Source organism: Vidua chalybeata, chromosome 19 (genome assembly GCF_026979565.1).
Source record: "Vidua chalybeata isolate OUT-0048 chromosome 19, bVidCha1 merged haplotype, whole genome shotgun sequence".
NCBI lineage: Eukaryota > Metazoa > Chordata > Aves > Passeriformes > Viduidae > Vidua > Vidua chalybeata.
The window spans coordinates 2,835,907-2,857,539 of record NC_071548.1 but is presented as its reverse complement, the minus strand read 5'-3'; the positions used below and the strand labels follow the sequence as shown (position 1 = coordinate 2,857,539).

At 41.1% G+C, this 21,633-nt stretch overlaps 2 protein-coding genes across 9 annotated transcripts in view; one reads left to right on the top strand and one right to left on the bottom strand.

The window, feature by feature from the left end:
* TBCD (tubulin folding cofactor D) overlaps positions 1-21,633 on the top strand; it is a 382,417-nt gene that overhangs the window by 119,764 nt on the left and 241,020 nt on the right. The gene's annotated exons all lie outside the window — the stretch shown is intronic.
* Positions 1-21,633, bottom strand: part of B3GNTL1 (UDP-GlcNAc:betaGal beta-1,3-N-acetylglucosaminyltransferase like 1) — a 106,187-nt gene that overhangs the window by 4,088 nt on the left and 80,466 nt on the right. For all 8 annotated transcript variants that reach the window (XM_053960719.1, XM_053960720.1, XM_053960721.1 and 5 more), the window contains 5 exons: positions 19,322-19,446; positions 11,372-11,507; positions 3,883-3,951; positions 2,611-2,685; positions 156-242 (listed from right to left, as the gene is read on the bottom strand). In XM_053960719.1, the coding sequence (XP_053816694.1) occupies positions 162-242; positions 2,611-2,685; positions 3,883-3,951; positions 11,372-11,507; positions 19,322-19,446 (486 nt within the window). In that variant the 3' untranslated portion in view covers positions 156-161. The remainder of the gene's footprint in view (positions 1-155; positions 243-2,610; positions 2,686-3,882; positions 3,952-11,371; positions 11,508-19,321; positions 19,447-21,633) is intronic.

The window sequence follows — 21,633 nt, the reverse complement described above, 5'->3', positions numbered from 1 at the left end:
TGGTGTAACTATGACCTCCTTTACAAAGGGGTTACTCAGCCCAAAGATTAAGTTAACAATGCACAGATGATTAAAAAGTTCTAAACCCCTGAAGGGTTTGGTCTTCCTGCTCCCAGACACTCAGAGAGCAGCACCCTTCAGGAGCACTGCCTCACCTTGGTTTAGTTAAAGTGGTAATAATCCATCCCTTCCTTCAGGTTCAGCATGCCCAGGTTTGTTTCAAAGGCTCCACCTGTCAAGTCCTGTGAGGGAAGAAGAAGAAAATGAGATCAAACTCATTTCAGGTTTGGGTTACTGATTCTTTAGGCCACAGAAGTCAGTCCCATTTGCAGAACTAAACAAATAAACCAAGGCTCAGGAAAGTTTCTATTCAAAAATTCAGGGTCTGTTGAAAAGTTAGAGTTCAAATCAGTGTTGGTGGTGGGGGGATATCAGACAACTCCTCACTCTGCTGTGCTGCTCTGGAGCACACAAGGGCTGCTCTGGTGTTTGCCAACTCAGACATTGGCAGAAAATGGACCAAGGCAGGGAGTTGGACAAAACAAGTGGTTTGGGTGGATTCTGAGCACTGATTAGGTTGTCTGATAATGAAGTACTCTGCAGAGTTAAAGGTGTTTCCTTTTGAGCCCCAGTGAAGTTATCAGGACAGGAACTGGCCACATTTGGTCCTTGAGCAGCCTCAGTGATGTCATTAAAAACAGGGCAACTTCAGCATTCCCGAGCACTTCCTGGAATCCTTAATTACTGATCTTAAGAAATGTCACACAAAAAAAGCCCAAAAATTAATGTTTGTATGGTTGGCCCAGAACAGCCATGTTTTAACTGTGCATGTTTAGGATAGAAAGTTCCAGAAATGGAATCCCACTGAAACTGAAGGAGTTGGAAAAAAAATTACCTGCTTTATAGAGGGGTTAAAAAATACATAAGAGACCAGATGCTAATTTAAGTGGGAGAGTTAAAGACAAATCTTTCATTCCCAGAGCACAGGAAAAACCAAGCAGGGCTGTACAATAAGAGATTTAACCACAAATTTTCTGAAAACTTTATACAATCAAACTACTTTAATTGCTGTGACAGAAAAATAAAAATCCCTTTCATTTCCAGCCGTTGGAATCCAAGCCAAGCCAGGGCACAAAGGAGCATTTCTAAGCATTTTGCTTTTACCTCCAAGCAAGAGCAAACACAGAGCACAAACCCTTGGGTGAAGTGGCCCTGACCAGCTAAAGCCACACTTTCATTCTCTTCAGCAAAAACTCACACACACAGAGCAGAATTCCAGCTCCAGCTGTCTCTGAGGCCATTACAAAATGCAAACTGAGCAAAGATCAGAGGATGCCTGCTTCTTCCAGAAGGATTTGCTCTGCTACCAAAGCCATGCCAGTGCTCACAAGGGAGGAACTGCCTGAAAAAACAAATGAGCCAATGCTGCTCCAAGTACATGGCCAAGAGAGTCACTTCTTGTAAACAACCCACTTAATAAACACATCTAATCTCCAAAATCGCCCTCTTAGAGCTGCAAAGGAACATGCAGGTTTTGTCTGTATCAAAAGGAAAAATAATCCCCTACCATGAACAGCAAAATAAAAGCCAATAAAGCCCCCTTAAAGCACACTTCCTTCTTCAGAAAATGGTGATGAACTTAGGTTGGTAAAGAATAAGAAAGCAGAAAATGCTCAGTGGCCATGAGGGGAAAAACAGACTGAAATCCCAACTGAAGTCAGAGACCAGAGTTTGCAGACAAGATGTTGTATAATAGTCTCATTGTAAGGGCTTCACAGATTAAATGTGCTTCAGAACAGGTTGCACAGATGTTTTGTCTGGGGACTTCCACCCACTGTTATATGCAGTATGAAAAATTAAATTAGTTGTAATAGTACTTGCTGATCCAAGAGTTTATCAACCAACAGTACATGATAATGCCCCAAGGCACTCTCAGTCTGGCTTTACAAGCCAGGGTCATGAGCCCAGAGTTGATCATGAGGCTGGGAGTGCCAAGTTAAAAGCAGCTGATCCATCCCTGAAGAGATCCAGCACAGCCTCAGAATGTCAGTGTTGTGTGGAGCTGCAGGTTTTAGTTGCTGTCTGAGGGTTTTTATTGTTTTTTACCACTGCAATGTATTTGCTATTTTAAAGCTTCTGTGTTATAACAGCAGAAGAACTGCTGGTTATCATCTAATTGTATTATCAGGGCAATTAAACCAGTTGAAATAAGTTACCACAGTCAGATAGAGAAGATGCTTCAGAACTGGCAGGGCCAAACAAAATGGCTTTTAAGGTCTGATTTAAAAACAAAGCCTTTGCCATACATGGGGCTGCAAAATACCTGGCCCAAAGGAGGCTGAGTGCACGTGCTCATTGGGGTATATTTGGTAATGGGCAAAGAAGTACAACAGATCCAGCTCCTTCACAGAAGCTGTCCCTTTTCTTATTCCTAATTTTATCCAATGTTGCTGATTTAAATCCCAAAACACCCTGCACAATCAGTTTGATAAAAAAGCCATTCAACCGTAGAGCAAAAGCTTCTGGGAAAAGCCACTTAGACTAAATAGAAACTCATTTTCCTGAGGAGCAAATGCTGCTCCTGCAGGGGAAGCCAAAGGTGGAACTCACCAGCTTCACGCAGATCACGAAGGGCGGAGTCGCGTCCCTGAAGTGACACACAGGAATTTTGGGTTTTGGTCTCTCCTGCAGGAGGAAGGGGTACAGAAACACTCAGGTTACTTGCTAGCTTGGCTTTAGGAGCTGCTGAACTCTAAAAGGGGAAAAAAATATGTTGAGCTATGATGCTGAAAAGACCTTGCTCATTCTCTGCCTGTGTTTCAGTGCCCGTCACATTTCAGTGCAGTGAAATTACACCAAATGTGAATTTGGAGCTTTCTGCTGCTGAGAGGAACAGGTCTCACTGCTCCACTGCTTCCTCCTCACCTCCAAGTTCTACTTCCAGCCCTTTCCCAAACAATTCCCTCTTTGATCTGATGGCAAGGTATGCAGCTTCAATAGCCTGTCCCATAACAAACTATGTTCTTTTTTTTTGGTTAATTTTTTGCCATTTTAGTGAACTGTGCCCTCAGACAGCATCAGAACAGGCACCAGAGCAGAGACAGAGGAGGATCTTTCCGTCCTGCTGGGAGCTGTTAAAGGGCTAAAGCTCAACTGGGACTTCAGCACAGATCCAAGCCGCAGGATTTTCTAAGGATTCACATTTGCAGTACGATCTGCTTTACAGCTGATCTGAGAAAATGGGTTTGTTTTAGGAAGACCAATGCCCAGGATCTGTGTCAGTCATACTGACAGTATTACTGAACTGCTGGGCAGTGAGTCCTCAGTATTCCAGGCTGCAGTGCTGATCCCAATTGCTTTCATGCAGCTCAAAGCACTCGGTGCTTTCCCAGTATGGAATTGCACAGCTGCTCCAGGCTAAGCTCAAGCTGTACCTGAGGAGGGGCCCTCCTGTCCCTCCTTCCCTCAGTCCCACTCCCATCAGGTACAAGGATCTGGCAAACTCAGGGTAATTTGATTCATAAGATAACTTATTGGAAAACTTACAATTTTGAGGGTTCCTTCCCATTATCCACCATAAACCAAATTCTACTCCCATTTAGAAAACACACCTGTCAGTGAAGACTGTTTTACCCCATCATCAGGATCCTTTCAGAATAAGTATTTTTGTCTTTCTAAACTGACTTCACTGAGTGTGAAGCTGACAGTCCTGGCTCCAGTTTGCATTCCAGTGTCCAGCCCCAGCCCTCCAATCTTCTGTCACGGCCTCTTTACCAAAATGAGCTGCTGCACAACATACAAGATCAGTGACAAATTCCTTCATCACATTCCCCAGGACACTTCTAGATCTCAATAAAGAATGCAAGACTGCTTATAACTCACCTCAGATTCCTCATAAGTGTAGAATCCTTTTGTTATTTTCTTTTCATCAACATCACAAAATGCAGTTACCTCGAAAACAGAAGCAGAATGTTTCAATAACAGCATTTCACCTGTAATGTATCTGTGAGCAGAGCTGGAAGTGTGGGGATGGACACAGGAGTAGGGCAAAGCACCCTGGGCCTCCTTTGGAGCTTAAACCCTGATTAAATCCTTTCTGGGTTTATCTCAAGGAGTGGAGAAAATTCTGCAGTTGTCTATGAGCACATTCTGATCTAAGTCACTGACTGCATAAGGGACCACCTCCAACCCCTTCCTCAGGGAGTAATCTCAACCCAGAGACCAGTTTCCTCATTTTGGCACTTCCACTAAACCCCAAGATGAGATGTAAGAAAAACCTCTCTCTTCCTGTCCACCCCAAGCATGGGATGTACCCCCAGACACCTCAGGACCGTGGTGCTGCTTTGGGTGCTCTGCAATACCAGCCTCAATTCCAGGGCACAGCACAGCAAATTTGGGAATTCCTATGGTTATGGGCTCGAATTTCAACTGAAAAGTTCAGCAGATCTGATGTTTAAACACAAATAATTACTGCTTCATTTTGCTTATTCTTACTGGAGTTATGAAAGCATTATTTGCAGCCCTAGGTGCCAGATATTTCAGATGGGTTTTTATTTGCATTCCTCATAAATATGCAGGCAGAATAAATGCCTGCCATCTAAAATACACAGTGGCCTTATTTTTGAGACACTAGGTTGCCAGGAAGGTTTTGGAAGACTTTTTAAAATAAACATGGCTATGTTTTCCTCTGACTTCCGTTGGATCTATTCATATTATCTACATGGAGCTCTTATGCTGAAGCAGAACAGTTGAGATAGTTAAGGTCATACAGAAATCAATTATTCTGGTGAAAGCTGGATAGCAGCTTTCATATCTTTTTAATTGCTGCATTAAAAATTGATTAACAACACTTACTGCTGAGAAAATCTGAAAAGCCAAACAGCTGTTTATTAATTTATTAAGTTAGAGAAGGCTGAAAGGGCTGGCTGGCTTTCCGTGTCTAAAATCTCTCTCACACATTTTCTTCCTGTGATTAAGATGGTTTTCTTTTACCTAAAGTGACCTCATTCTGTTTGTGTAGAGGGTTTTTCTAATACCATAATATCACTTCCTTCATTAAACATCAATGGCAAGAGAATGCAAACAAAAGTCTCAAGGGACTGCAAATAAGGCTGCAAAGCAGCAGTGTCCAAAGCAATGAGGGAAATGAGGGGATAAACTGGAGGGGGTGAGCAGGGACAGTCCTTGGAACCCCTTAGAGGGACACAGTGAGACCTGGAGAAGAGGTTGCTTCCAAAACAGGCACCAAAGGAAGAACAGGACGTTAAGGAAACACAGAATTTCCACTGTGGGGCTGTGTGAGTGAGGAATCACATCAGGGGCACACCCAGAATTTGCTCTGATGCAGGGATTGCACGAAGGACATGAACCCTCTGTCAGCATTGGAAGGGAAACAGAAAGGAAGGAGGGAATTCAGGAGGGTCCTGGAGATTGTACAAGGTGTGTGTGGCTGGTGCAGCTGGGTTAGAGCCACACACACAAGCAGCTCCTTCACAGATTAATCCACTTTACATCCCTGGCCCTATTTCCATGCCCACTGCAATGCTTTGGGGTAGCTGGAAAATCAGATGGTGTGGATGTGTACATACACACAGATATATAAATGTGTGTACATGAAGGGAACCAGTAGAAGTCACTGTGGGAAGAGAAGTTCCCTGGCTGTATTCTCTTCATTCTGTGCTAACCACCTTTAAAATTCTCCAATATTTAGCAAATCTCAGTTCTACTTGTGTTTCACTGTCCTGGAAGCTGTGATCATAATAAACAATATTTAGCAAGATATGCCTTCAATGTCAACCCAACAGAGTTCTAGGAACAAAGTCCAATATATTGACTTACTGTCCAATAAATGAAGCTATTTTTGGAGCTGATTATGCTCTTATAGATAATAAAAATCAAAATAAGCCACCAAAACTTATGACACAAAGTGAAGTGAAATTCTATTTACACTTCTCTGTCAGTAACTGAGACTTGAGCTGCAAGATCTGTGCTGGAAAGTCTCACTGTTCACCCTCAGTGTGTTATAACCCAGTTATCAGAAACCCCTGACTGGTGCCAGGACTTCTCAGCATGAATTTCTTCCTAATATCCAGTCTCAATCTCAATTCCTCCTTGTCCTGTCACTACATCCCCTTGTAAACAGCCTTTCTCTAAAGACACTTTTGTATCACTAAATTGCCATTAATTCCAACCCTCCCTCTCACCCTGGGCCATCACTCCAATTTCTGGGTGCAGAAAACTCTTCCCTTTTCCACAGTGACTCCCCAGCCCCCAGAACACCCCCACACAAACCCCTCTGTGAGAAAAAGAACACAGGTGAGTCTGTGACAAATTTCCCCTGGAAGATGGAAAGAGCTCAAACCCTTTTTGTTATCACTGAGGTATTTCCCTGTACAATTCTCAATGGGCTCAGGCAGCTCAGACCTGGTATTTACAGTAGTACAAAACAGGTCAGACTTGAATGGGTGATTTTGCTGCAGCCTGCACACCATGTGGGTGGCCAAAATGTAAGGCAACTATTTTTCTGACACACACTATTTATTTTCCAATTAAAGCAAAGCTATGTTTGGAGTCTAAATACAGGACTTAGGCAGAGTTGTTTATCCTATAAGGAGAAGTCAGGGCATCAGGCTTATGGGAGTTATTTACTTTATACACTATCAGGATAAACCCAGAGACACCTATTTATTTTCCTGCATTAATGGGCCTCTTTCTTGTAGCTTTTATGAAGAACATCTATCCACACATGAACTCCTGTCTCCCTGTGAGAAACCTTGAATTATAAAGCCATAAAGGAGTCTCATTTTGCCTTTTTCCCCCTCTCCTTTTAGCAAAATTACTCTTTGGCATTAGCTCTGACAGCATGGTGCCACTGAGTCCTCAGATCACATTTCTGTATTACTAAAATATATGAATTATTACATGTTTGTGTTCTGAACATGTATAAAAAACTGCCCAATTACAAAAATTCCAAAGAAAAGAACACTGCTAGTTCTCTGAGCACAAAACTGGAGGAGACAGCTGGGTATCTGCTAGAGGCAAGCTAAGGAACTGCTGTAAGTCATTTTTAGAAATATGGATTGCAACTTCCATTATCAGTGGTGTAAGGGGAAAAGGAGAAATCGCCTTCTCCCTTCTAAAAGAAGTTTACATAGCTCGAAAGATAAGATATTAACTCAGAAACAACCTCTGCTAGGGGAAGACACATTTGAGGAAGATAAAAGCCTTTCTCTGGCTGGCTCTTCCTAACAAACACCGGGGCTCTGCAGGGCCAGGCTTGGGCTATCAGACCTCCCTGGGGAAAAGGAGATTAATGGGCAGCAGATCCTCCTCCAGTGCACAACAGAGAAGTCACTGAAGGACCAGCAATGACAGAAGGGTGCCTTGGGGGGCAGCTGGGACTACCTGCCTGTTTGAGCTCTGCTGTGATTGCACAACAATTTCATTGCTTGTTTCCTGTGTGACTGGTTGGCTACTGCAGAGAGTGTTTCCTCACACTTCCCATTCCACTCAGATTTCATAATGGAAAAACTGAAAGATTTCATCAGCTTAATGGTGTCCTTTTATGGTGAATGATCTCCACAGGATTTCATTCCCCCATCCTGTTTTCACCTGTGGTTTGTATCAGCCATTTACAGAAAACAACAACCTGAAATCAGCATATTCTCAGGTGAGGAAGGACATGAGAGGCAAGTTCCACATGGGAGAGTGAATAACTGAGTAGCACCTGACAGAAAACTGGAAAACTCTTAAAAAAAATGGTCACCTGCACACTGTGACTTCTCCTAACATCAGCTGGTCTCCTCAGAGTCATCTCCAAAGAGACAACCTGCAAACCCTGCAAAGTCCTACTGAGCAGATCTTCCCTGCTGCATTCCCTCCCCATCTCATGCAATCCCCCATCTGTTTTAAACTTCTAGTGACCCCTGTTAATTCTTCTATTTATAATTCTTTCACTGAAGCTTGTAGAAAGCCTCGGGAGCATGTTAATATACATCTCTGCAAAAGCAAAATCAATTTTGGCCATTCATGTCAAAACAAAGTAACTGAAAGCATCACAGTGCAAGTTCAAATAGATGCAGCTAATGAAAAAACAGGACAAGAGACACACAGAGGCATGAACAGCTTCTGCTGTGCCATGGAACCAGCAAGCTCCTGTCACAATCTGAGTGATTTTCCGTGCCAGGAGCTGCCTTTATTTCACCTCTTTAGCACTACAGCCAGCACAGAAGCTGTGGATATCCTTAAATCCCAAGAATCATGATTCCATTTAGACACCATTCCACTGAAGACAGCAGCAGCTTCCCCCTTTTGCACACATCCACAACAGAGTCACTGGAGGATTTTAACACCAGAATCCAACCTGCAAAATCACTGGACATAAAACATTTCCCTTGTTATGTACAACATACACCTGCCTTCATAGGTGTGGGACCTCACTGCCAGGGACTCATCCCTGCAGAGGAAATCTGGGTGATGCCAGGCACGTTTTGGGCGTGCACAGCTCTGTGCTGACAAAACAGAGCTTGGAAAAAGCACTTCCTCCCACATGGAGGGAGCAGGGAGTTTTCCTGGCCAAGAAGCATTCACTACAGTCCAAACTGAAGCCTCGATTTACCCCATGTCATTTTAGAGTGTTTTATACCTGGATTTAACTAAAACTTTCAAATTTCATCTCTCTCCTTGTTCTGGAGCTTTTAACTCACTTTCACATTGCCCTTCTGCTGTCGAGGTGGGTGTAGCATTCTCCCCTTTATTCATATTTCTTTGCTTTCCAGGCTCTGATAGTGCCACTCACACACTTCCAGAATGGTTAAAATGCTACAAAACTTGAACATTTCTTACGTGTGGGAGTGAGCTGAAGGACCAGAGCTGCAACACGAGGTTTGGTGATGCTGCTCTTGGAAAAAAGGCGAAGGGAAACCAATGGATGATTTTAAATGGTCGATGAGCCAGGGAGAAGGGCCTTCAAAAGACTTTTTCTGTTTGCCACCAGCAGACAGGGTTGTCACAGAGGAATGGCCTGGCTGTGTACAAGCACTGTTTCCAGCCCACTAATGAGCTGATGCTTATTTGGTCCTTTCCCCTGCTTTTCCATGAGCCACTGGAACGCTATTTTCAGCCATTGGAAATGACACAAAATGTTAATGCTTAAGTTCTCCTTTTAGCTGAAGTTCGATGGAGAATAAAAGAGCAGACAAGACAGCTCAGAAACCCTCCAGGCACATGGAGCATCCCAAAAAACATTTGGTTTCCATCTTCGGCTGCAAATTATAGACACAACGGATGTGTTTTAAACAAAAAAAGGTCTGTTTGACTTCATTCTTGCAGAAACGCTAATACTGAACCACTGTCAGCAGTGTGAATCAAGAAGGGGACAGCCAGGAAGCAGAATTTCCCTAAGAATACTGAGATCGTGGTAATTAATTCATAAAAAAAAAATACTAGTGGGATAATTTTTTTTCGTGTGTTGCTGTTTAGCAAAAATACTGAGCCTTGGATTTTTGCCTGACTCCTTTGGAGACAAAGCATCATTTTAATATTCAGCATACAGATGGCTGAGGGAAAAAGGAGAATTGCTGAGGTGTCCTTTTCTCTTTTAACATAACCACAGCTCACATTCACACTGTTTTCCAAACAAACTAAAGTAATAATTTGTTAGTGAGTATGAACATAGACAGACTGCTGCTTCCTGGAATTGCCTGAATTTTGTTTTCTAAGAAACAATGCTCTTTGGCACAGGGCAGAGCTGGGCTTTTCAACATCCCACAAAGACCCTGTCAGCAGAAGAAATGCAATTGCTTTGTTTACCAGGTTCTAAAAATACTAGAAACATTTTTTTCTTTTCTAAAAAAAGATGTTTTCTTACACACCCTGACAGTTCAAATTATTTAATTCTCTTCCTGAGGATTTAGTAGAGTCCAGGTTTGTCTCAAAATTACAAAATAATACAAGCTGTATGTAGTAGGGTTTTTTTTGGGGGGGGGGTTATTATTTATCCTAGGAGTATGTGTCCCAAATTTTCTGCAGGTACCTGGTGCCAATTGAGAAAACAACCCTGCAGTGACTCCACAGTCCAGCCAAAGTCAGTCAGGACATCTGATGAAATTCTGCATCTCAATAAAAGTATGCTGACAACCAAAGCATAGGTGAAATCTCAGGAGCCTAAACTGACTTAAAGTATAAAACCAACTAAAATTAAGTTCAGTTGGCTTTATACTTTTATAGATTTTTATATATGCAAATAAAATAGAATTGTCATTATGATTATTATTTATAATAATGAAATAATATATAGAATATAACTGTCATAATAAATCAATAAATTAAAAAATCATATTTCATGCACAGGCCTGTCCTCTCCAAATGAAGCAACTGATTCATTTAATATCTTTTCATCCAGCTCACCCACTGCCACGTGATGGCAGTGACTGAGGGATGGCACTGCAATGGCACTGGAATATCAAGCAGGAAATTCAGTTCAGTTTTTGCTTTGTACATTTACTATCTGAGAGTCTCCCATGCCTATTCAGTAATTCTAACTGTGTGTATACAAATGTCTTCTATTTTTTATATGTGTGTGGTCTGAGGGCCACAACATTAATCAGGTTTTTATATGTATTTGTCATTTTGTCTTCCCATCCATATTCTTAAGAAAAGAAAAACACATGCAGCAATAAAATGAATGTTCTGTGGGTCTTTATAAGAAACAGCCATTTGACATTAGCCCTAAAGCCTTTATCTAACATAAAGTTATTATGTTATAAAAATAAGGTATTTAGACTCTTGGACAAATATATCCTGAGAACTATCTGCCACTGCCAAATATAAGCATTTTCAGAGGACCGTGAATGGGACAGTCACGTCCAGCAGTTTCTGCTCACCCTTTAAGCCCACCCCAAACCCTTTTTTTTGGCAATCAAATCCTTTTTGTCAATCAGTCCCTTTCCAAAGGGAGCCACAGTGACCAGGGACGTGTCCAGTATCCACTTTGGAACTGGGCAAATGCTACACAGGTATGGGTGACTCTGGACAAGGCAGTTCAGCACCATCCAACCCAAATAAAGAGTTGCTCTACTCATCCTGAGTACCTGCCTACTACAGCTGTGTCTCACCTACTACTGTGCTTTGCAGGAACATGGTGCATTTCTTGCTCTCCATGCCCACCATAAGCTCTAAATAAAATATCATGGCATTTTAAAAGAGGAAACACATCACACAGAATATTGAGAATTGCCCCAGTTTATATTAATTACCAGCTAGTACTTTGGGGACAAAATATCTTATGAGAATTTTGCTGTGTGAGATTAGAAGCATCACGGGGGCATATGAAGAAGAAGTGGGTTTGTACAAATGTCACTTTCCAGCTCACCTTTTTCTGATTAGCTGGTGACAAGCTTCTGTAGAGCTTCTTGCCTTGCTTGCCAGCATTCCAAATGGTGAACGACGTCCAGGAGCTCAGGACTCTGTCCTCAAGGAACCTGACTCGGTGATTCCAGATGGTTCCCCTGGAGAGTTGGGAAAAGGGCAGATTTTGACCCCTAAAACTTTTAGCATTATTATAGAGGTATGTGCACATGTACACACTCACCTACAGGTAAACCTGACCAAAGGGATTTATATAATAATAATAATAATAAAAAAAACCCAAAACCAAAAAAACCAAAACCATTAAAACATTAGACTGGAAATTTCTGAGGGAAAGGTAGAAAAGAAATTCTGTGGAAGTTCTCACACAAAAAAACATTTGGATAGATAGGAAGCAGTAGCTAAACAATTTGTATTTTCAAGAAGCCTCCCAGATCACAAGAATATGAAAAGCTGCATCTGTGGTAGTGAAATTCAACCCTTCCCACACCTGTGCTCACCTATGAGCTGCCCTAGAACCCCCCAGTGACACAGGCAAAGCATCTCCTAAACCCGAGCTGAGCTCCTCCTGCTCCATCTGCCCACGGGATCATTCTCCTTGGCTGATGTGAAGCTGGAATCTCAGAGATTCAGAAGCCCAGCTTAGCCCCAGCACCACAGCATAAATACATGTACAGTGTGTGTTTGGCTCAAGGCTCCAGCACGTGGCTGTCAAAGCTCTGAATCAGTGACATCCCCAGCAACAATCACTGTCCCACCCAAACCACCTCGCTACACCCCTCACACCGACCAACCTGCACACACACACACTTCAGACCAAATCAGATTTAACTGTAAAACTTCCCAAGTATTATTTGGCAATGACACAAATGTGGTTATCCTTTTATTTGAAGGCAACTTTCATATGAACCTGCATTTCTAGGAACAAAAAGCACTGGGTTTTTTGTTTTTTTTTTTTCTTTTAAAAAGGTGTATGCCTCATAGAACTTTCTAAAACACACTTTAGGAAAAAAAAGCAAGCTGGCAGATGTCTGTCTGCAATCACACCTTGAAGTCTTCATCTTTGGGATAACTTCCACAACATGATTCAGCCGAGTGGTTGAGGTAAACAAGGGTGACACTAATGCCAAATGACAAATCCCACGGCTCTGGAACCATCCCCAGCAAGGGACCATCCAACAGCCTTAGATACTGAAGAACCTGCTGACATCTTCAACAACTTCAAGACAAGTTCTCAGAAAGAGAAAACAATGTCAAGGAAAGCAGTTTGTTCATGGTCCATTTCTCCCAACTGGCAAATCCACGTGAATAACTACAGCTTTTTTTCTTGTTTGAGTGTGTGTGTTGTACCCTAAAATGTAATTTTTAAGAATACAACATTTATAATGGATTAAAGAAAACTACCTGCTGTTAAAAACATCTGCTTTATTTCCAGCATTCATTTAATATTCATTAAGTTCTCCTTTTAGCTGAATCTGCCTCAGACTTATTAAACAGTTTCCTAGAGAGAATAAATTGATTTCCTCAATTTGACAAATGAAACTTCCTAACATACACCTCTTGAGAAAGGCACCTTGAGCTGTAAGTTTCTTTCTCAGGAAATTCTGATGAACTCCTAGTGCTGTCTCCTTATTTAAGGCAAATTTCAAATGTGGTTTTCCATTTTCTTATTGGCATCATGCCTTCACAGCCCCAGTTATGTTCTGAAGACCACAGAACCCTCATAGGACCCAGTGACCCCACTTCACTTCAGCACAGCCAGATCCTGCTCAGCACTTCATCACTGATCCTGCTCTGATAACTTGGAAAAGACCTCGTGCACAAATAAAATTTCCTCTCAGTTTCAAGGATGATGGCTCTGCACCAGAATTTTGACTAGTGGAGGAAAAGAAATTCTTGGATTTGATCAAAAATATCTTCTAATGCAACCACAAGATGCATTCCTGCTGCAAAGCTTTAACTGCTGCTGGCATCCTTTGACACTTGCCTTTTTCCATGTTCATGAGAGCATACTCTGTTCCCAGAAGGAAAGTTTAAGGAACAAAATTTGAAGGTCAAGTATTTTTCCAGGATCACTTTACTAGACATTTTAGAGCTTCTGCGTGCTTCTAAAAAGGAAGATTATTGCTTTGCACATAAATGGAAAGCTTTTAAAAGTGATTTTCCTTTGAAATGTGACTTCAGAAGGTAACACCGTATTACATTCCAAAGGAACTTCAGAATCTGTTCTGTTGGCTTGAGTGGCACTGGCAAGTTTCTTTTCCACTTGAGCTTGCAACAATAAGAAAGCTAAAGTAAAAAACCAGGCAGCCTTACAAGGTGCGAAAAGAACTTCTAACTAATTTCTAGGTGCAGTGCAAGCATTGCAATCTACCTCCAGGCTTATAAAAGATGTTTTTATTTTCATGGAGATGGAGGTCCCAGCACAACAGTGTTGGTTCTTCCAGACAGTTCATGGTTGCTGTCTAGGCCATGAGAGCCTCAGTGCCCTACTGAGGTAAAATTCAATCAATCAGACCAAATCTCAGTGGTGTCAATCACCTGTGAAGATTTCAGACTGAAGCAGATTTACTGACTTATCTCATCTATCAGTATTATCCTGGAAAAGCAAGCAGGGAAAGCTTGTAAGAGATCTGCACTCTGAAATCTAAGGCTATGAAAGGTATTAAACTCCAAATTAATTGGGTTGTTGTTCAGCCACAAGAATACTGTCAGACAGCTTCATTTAACACCAATAAAAAACTTTCTTAAATATGCACTGTGGGTTGTAAAAACAAAGCCAATATAACCAGCAGTTGGGATTTTTTTGCTTGCATCACTACGAGGCATTCTTATGACAATGCCCATGGAAAAGCATTTGAAGCTCACACCTCCACATTGTGTGTTTTCAATGAAAAAATTAAGCTCTATCAAACACTCTGAAGTCTTGAGTTAACCCTGAAATACTTTTAACAGCGCAAGCTGAGCTATCAGATAAATGCAGAACCGAGGGGAGCATTTGGGACTGAGCTTTAGAGTGACACTCACAGGCTTCATCTTTGTGAGAACTCACTCTGCACAAACAATCCCACACGCTGAGGCAAAAGGGAGCTTACAGGTGTCAAAGGAGAGAGTTTCGGTTATTCCCTTCAGGTTTCTGGTTCACCTAAGTTGCCACATTTTTTTGATGTTTCCAGAATAGATAACTGGGATTCCTGCCTCGAGGGATAAGGGAATGCCATTTTCCCATCCTTCACCAGCCAGTGCAGGTGCAGCAGACAGGAGCTGCAGCAACGTGCAAAGGGTAATTAAAGAAAATGCCTGAAACGATCTACAAGTTGTACAAACCACTGCTCAGAGATGATTCTCACAGCTATTTTCAGATTATGCATTATTACATATTCACAGCTACCAGCAAAACCTAGGAGGTATTATTGCTCTGCATCACTCCAAATCAAGACAGCTTTTCCTACCCATCTCAGAAAAGATTAGAGTAAGCAATTTGCAGCAGCCTTTAGTACCATGTCCAAGCCTGTGTTCAGTTCACAAGACTTTCCTCAGCCAGAAGGTGGGACAAAATTCTTCTCACTGTACAGATTCGTTCCCATATCCTAACGCTCTTTCTTGACCCCAAATCTTGAAATACATTATTTCCCCCATTCTTTTCATTTTGTTGTCACAACTTTGTAAAAGAAATGTTAGGAGTATTTCCGCTCGAAATGTCATTCTTGAGGCTTACATAATTTTCCTAAGATCTCACTTGCCATGGCTGGCCCCTCAATGCTCATCAGTTATGGAGCCTGGGAGGAAGAAGAGGAGCCAAAATTCTGAGGGAGTGAAATGAGGGTATTCATGCAGAGGGTGAGAATGACTACACCGTGTGTTCCTCAGCCCCAAGTAGTTATTACCAGACCATCCACCCAAGTAATGCAACAATGGAGCTCTGTTAAAATGTGTGCTGACCTACTGACTGAATACAGGAGTCAAGAAACATCTGCTCTACTCCTATTTTGAAATGAAAGATAATGTGACAATAAAAGCAACATGATTTAATGTCTGAGCTCAGTCAAACCTCGCCATATTGTTGCACTGCCTTTCCCCTCCTTCCCCTAGTGAGGCCACATAAGTGAATCCACAGAGCAAAGACAGATGTACAAGTACTTGAGCAAAGCAGAAATACAAGCCCAATATCCTGAACAGTACTGGAATTTTAGGCATGGATTGCCATCCACAGAAATACTATAGATCCATAAATCTGACCTTTTCTCCCGGTGCTGGCCCTGCACGGTGCTCAGGTAACGCCAGGCAGGAAGAGGAGCTGCCCAAGTGGACAGCTTCTTCCAGGCCTTTTTATTGATGGCAGGGTAAGAGAGTTCTGGATGATAGGTGAACCTCACCTGATCGATAAACCAGAGATGCAGGAACAGAGAACTCCATAATCACAGTGAGAGCTGAAAAAACAGATCCCTTACAGCCAGTGTTGCATGCAGAATTCAAGGCCCTTACCATCCACAGGAAATTCAGAAATAAATCCTGTTTGAACCTTGGCCATACTGGTGAATAAACTGATTTTTTTTTTTTTTTTTGCTGTTGTTGTTCTGTTGAACTTCATGTGAACTTATTAATTGCTGGACTGTATCGTCCCACTGAGTTATTACATTTACACTGTTAATAGGTTCTATTAATGTCTGAGTTCATCTTCAGGTCACGGGTCATTAGCTGAGGCATGGTTTGCATTGTGGCCTATTTTTCATGAAAGGCTTATTAAGAGAGACAGAGACTATCAATGTTAATGGCATTTACTTTTCAAGAATCTAATGAGGTCATTAGTTACCATGTTTAATTGAAGTGCCAAATGCAAGCATAGAAGATAAAAATGCAGTTGACCTCATCTGAATTTCAGCTCTACAGGAGTATGTTAGGCTATTCCTCTCTCCTTCCTATTTTTGGCCATGTATGGGAAATGAAGGAAATGAAGGAGGCATTCCTGTGCTCACCACAGATCCAAGACCTGGCCTCAGAGCACCTCTGAAACAGCCAAATGTGTTTTTCACACTAATGCCTGTTCCTCTTCACTCAGATGACACTGGAAGCTTCCAGTGCCTGAAACCAGATGTTTTCAATAGATTATGTAATTCTGCTTATTTCTCCAGAGCAGTATCAAACTCATTCTGAGCGCAGGGGATCTGAAATTACTGAAGGTGCACTTCACCTTTTCTGTGTAAAAGGGAATTGCCCAGATCTTAGACAAAAGATACAAACCTTATTTTCCACATGTATTAAATTTGTCTTGACTAAAAGCTTGTAAACTGCTCCAAGGATTAGCATGCCCTAACCACCTGTCTTCATGAGCAGCACCACCTAAAGACAAGTGCAATTTTTTATTGCTCACCTCACTCCAAGCTCACTTTCATCTCACAGTGAGGTATTGTTGTATATACAGTTCCTTTCTCTCCCCTTTGGCAAGATAAAAATCTATGAATTTTAACATGTTTTTATTATACATTAGACTTTCTTACTCCAGTATTCCTCACTCTAAAGCCAGCTCTGCTATAGTCTCACATCAATTTAATGTGGCCATGCAGCACTGAGTACACTCAGCCCTAGGGTACAACACCAAATAAAGTGATTTAGATCCAAGAGATATGAAAAGTGGGATTTTGTGTTGTGAATTCCTAGCTGAAGTTTCTCAAAATCCAGCAGGTATCCATCACAGACTTTGGATGAAATTACAATGAGAACATTCATATTTCTCCATGCACCAAATGAAATCTAAATACAGACACTGAACTTCATGCAGATTCTGTCACACACCCAAAACATTTAATAATGCAGACTGATGCCTCCAGGGTAAGGGAGAATGCAAATAAGATTTCGTTTCCTGCTTCATAGATATTCTCAACTCCAGATATGTGTTCCAGAAGGATACTAATCATAGGAAATGACCTAAAGCACATGAATGTTTACAATTATACTTACTAACTAAAAAATAAAAGAACCAAATGTCACTTGCCAAGCAGTTTTATATATATATTAGGAAGTCTGAAAATACAGTGAGGCTTCTTTCCCCCTGAAAGGTTTTGAAAGACATCCACATAAAATGAAACCATCACAGGCTACGAGTGACTGTTGTCTGTGCTGGAAAGAATGAATGATACACCTTTGTATAAAAATGGCCTGCTACGGTTTTTAAGACTGAAACCAGGCATAAAGTGTTAAAAAAAAAAAAAAAATCAACTTTCCTACAAACATCATTTTGATCTCAGACAAGGTATTAATTTGGCTGGTGAGTTACTACTTCCAAATCCAGGTCTAGGCTAACTCAAAATTTAAAGACAACCTGGGCCAATGGCAAAAAGCAAAACACCACAGAAAACTGCTCAACAAAACACACCATATAAAGGAAAAGGCTTCTAGAAAAGCCAGAAGATGCATTAAATAATGTGGGATGACCAAGAGGCAAATTAGGCAAGACCCAACTGAAATGATAAATTATAAACTTAAACCTTTGTGATGAGTCCATTAATCTCTTCTTGCTCAACGTGCACTTTGTCTCCAGACACAAACACCGGGCAACCCTTCAGAACTCAGGCAACAAACAAGGGACTGAGCCAGGACAAAGAGCTGTTGCACAACCTCGTGTTGGAAAGTCACACCAAATATCATCCCCAGTAGTACCAGCAGGAAGCCAAGGGGAAGAGAAGCTCCCCTGATTTCTTAGAATGAGACAAGAAAGGCGCCAATTTGGACACGCACCCTGCACATCTGAAAGAGCTCACAGCATTTCCACATTCCCCCAGGATGCTGTAATTCAGGGTGCTTGTGCCACACAGCCTTGGAGATCTGAATAAGCAACAGCTTGCAGTAAATTCAAAACAAATTAATTTCCAAGAATTAGATGCTTTCCCACAGATAGAAGCAAAAGGCTTCCAAGAGCTTTTAGCGCCCCATAATGCGTGGCTGAAAAGTTGGTCAATAACTGCCAAAAGGATCACACAGTAAAAGAGGAAAAAAACCCAAAAAACTTTACATTTCAACATGAATAAAAAGGAAAATAATTTATCTCATGCTTGTTTGCAAAATCAAAATCATATGTACTTTTTGCTTGAATGACCTTTTTGTAGTTAAATGATTTTATATTGATATTCACATTTATAAAGATCTGTAGTGACATTAACCATGAGTGTGCTGTTTATGGGACTTATTTGTTTTGCACTATGTGCAGCAATACAACAATACAGGGATGGACAACAAAAATGTAAACAGAAATGTTCATTTTTACTGCTCAGTTCTACAAAGCCATAAAACCAGGACTGGCTGAAAGGTGTACTTAATCATTAATCAGCAAGAAAACAGCTTACTTAATTACCACTGTGATTCTGGCATGGGATTCCTAAAGGACAGTACAACCCATGTAATTTTTTATTAATGTCAGTGCACAAGAGAAGGGAACAGCTTTGGCTCAGCTTGCAGCATGTAGAGGAATCAGCAATTTAACACCTCCTTTAGGGGCTGAGCAGCCCAGGAAAGGCAGCAGGCAACAAAAGCAGCTTACAAGGAAGCACCTGAGATAATTACTCCTAAACATCCTCAGGGGTTTTTCAAATCTCATTATCTGATTTAGGTGGTTTAGACCCTTTAAAATAAGAAAATAATATATGTAAAGGCAGCACATTATCAGATTAAAGGTTTGGTTTTGGTCTGGTTATTTTTTTTCTTTTCCCAGAAGTCTGTTTTTGTTGGTATTACAAGTTTCTGTTTACTTTTTAAATATTGAGGCAGTTGATTTTGAAATTAAGCGGTAACATTTCAAAAATATTCTTTACAGTATGGTTCCTACGTCAAAAAACATGAGAGCAAAATTTTTACATATTAAAAATCCTAATTAAAAACCCCAATGCAGTTTCACCATCTTTTCTGCGGATGATCCAAGATAAAAATCAACTTTTAAATTCTCCTAGAAACCACAGCTTACTCTAGGACAGAGTGAGTGGCAGCCTGGGGGTGGTACCGGTAGAGCAGGAGGCAATGGTTCACTCGAAAGACTCCACCACCCTTCTGGAGATGTTCATAAAAAAACAGCAAATCCTCTGGGACACCCTGCAAGAGAAAACAGTTATTAGATCAGTATTCAGCTACATCTGAAGAGGTTTCATTTTTCTGCCAAATGCATATGGTTCAACAGAACTGTCACTCATAAATACAACTTTTCTGTTACCCAGGGAAGGTGTGGAGTCCCCATCCCTGGAAGTGTCCAAGGCCAGGTTGGATGGGGCTTGGAGCAACCTGAAAGTGTCCTGGAGGTGAAAGAAGAAGATCTTTAAGTTCCAACCCAAGCCCACCTCTGACTGTATACCATTATTTGTGTATGTCCCAATGAACTTTTCAAATGGGTCATGAAATAAATGCAGGTGATGCTTGATCAGTTCTATTTATAAATGAAGTGCAGCTGACTGAAAGGACAGAGGTGGAAAAATCAACATCATCTCATTTAGACAGGGATCTCAAGCTTGGTGCAGGTGAAACCAAAAGAAAGAGAAACCCAGCTGCTAAAAAGTTTGTGCAGCCTAAAGTTCCATGTAACCAAATAGTTTGTACTGCAAAGGATCAGCGACTTGAGAAGGGTTTTTTTCTCATTTTACTGGAATTCTCCTCCTTTCTCTGGCTCTCACACAAATACTGGTCTCTACTTAGGAAAAGTGACTCAGGCCCCATAATGACAGACTTCAATAAAAACTGCAATAAAGGCAACCTCAGAATGAGGCAACATCTGAAAATAATTTTTTTTTTTCTTGAAACTTCCTTCCATGGTACATTCATCCTTATGGGAGTGCACCCACTGCTGCTGAAAACACCACAGGATAAAAGCTCCTGCAATTGTGGATCTAGCAGGCTCTAGGAAAAAATGAGGGATTTCACAATTATTTCAACATTTTCCACTTAAAAATCAGAGCATCTTCATGCAAGTGATGCAGTGTCAGAAGGGCAATTATATGGCTCATAGCACTCATTTCCATTTTGTGGCATATGAAAGTATAAACCCACCTTTAAAGTCCTCCACAGAAGGTAAAAAAAGTAGTGTTTATTTATATTTTGCAAAGCTACAATTTCTTGAAATACTAGAACATGTCATTCTTTCATGTTTAAATACAGATATTTCTCCCCTGCAATACAGTGTTTGAAAGGTCACATGGTTTTCACCGGACTAAAAAGCTCCCTTTTATAAAACCAGGTGGGCCAAAGAAAACATTTAAGTGTAGCAACAACAAAAAGCTGAAAGATAAGATGACAAAATTTTAAAGGAAAAGAAGGTGAAGAGATTAAAATACATTTGTTTCTGTAGACAGTATCATACACACGAATAACCAGGTCATAAACCTCAACGTCAGTTTTAATAATTCCATTTCAACACAGAAAAATAATAAGAGTACAAGTTAAAAAAAAATTGACATTTTTCCCTATTACTACAGTTTCTGAGTTTCTTCCATAATTAAGAAAATGAGATTCTCTAATTAAAGTGCTGGACTGGCCCTCCAGTTATGAGAGCAATACAGTTCAGTGACTATTTCTCATCCCCACCAGGCTGAGTAGCCAGAGGGGTGTGGGAGTGGAATAGAAATGAGACAAAAACCCTGGAAAACAACTCCAAACCACTCAGCTGAACATGTGTATCTTGGGAGAAACGAGAATCCAATCAAGCTCTGGACTCTGCAGCTCCTGCCCTCACTCTGGTTATTTGTGACACTGATTTGGGCCACGCTCCCACATTCTGAATTAAATGGATTCTGCTCTGGCTGCTCACTAAGGGCAGCTCATCTGCAGCTCTTGGTTGTCTTTGTAGACATTTGTCTGACTTCTGGTTTAAGAGCTGCAATGCAGAAGAAAACTTTTAGATAAGCTCATACAATTTATGCTTTAAGTGAACCTACTTTGAAAGTCACAAAAGAAATCTGGGAGAAGCTGGAGTGGCAGCCAGCAACCACAGTCACCAAGAATACAAGAAAAACACAAAATCAATTTCTTTCCATTTATCTTGTAGCCTTTCTATATTTTCCTTATTGTGGACTTCAAGGGAAATACTGAGCCAGCAGAAAAGTCACCAAGAATACAAGAAAAACACAAAATCAATTTCTTTCCATTTATCTTGTAGCCCTTTCTATATTTTCCTTATTGTGGACTTCAAGGGAAATACTGAGCCAGCAGAAAAGTTCAAACCTTTTTCTCTTTCCTGGTCACACAGGGTACAAGTGCAGCAGATACCAGCTTGCTGCAGGAGCCAGATTTTGA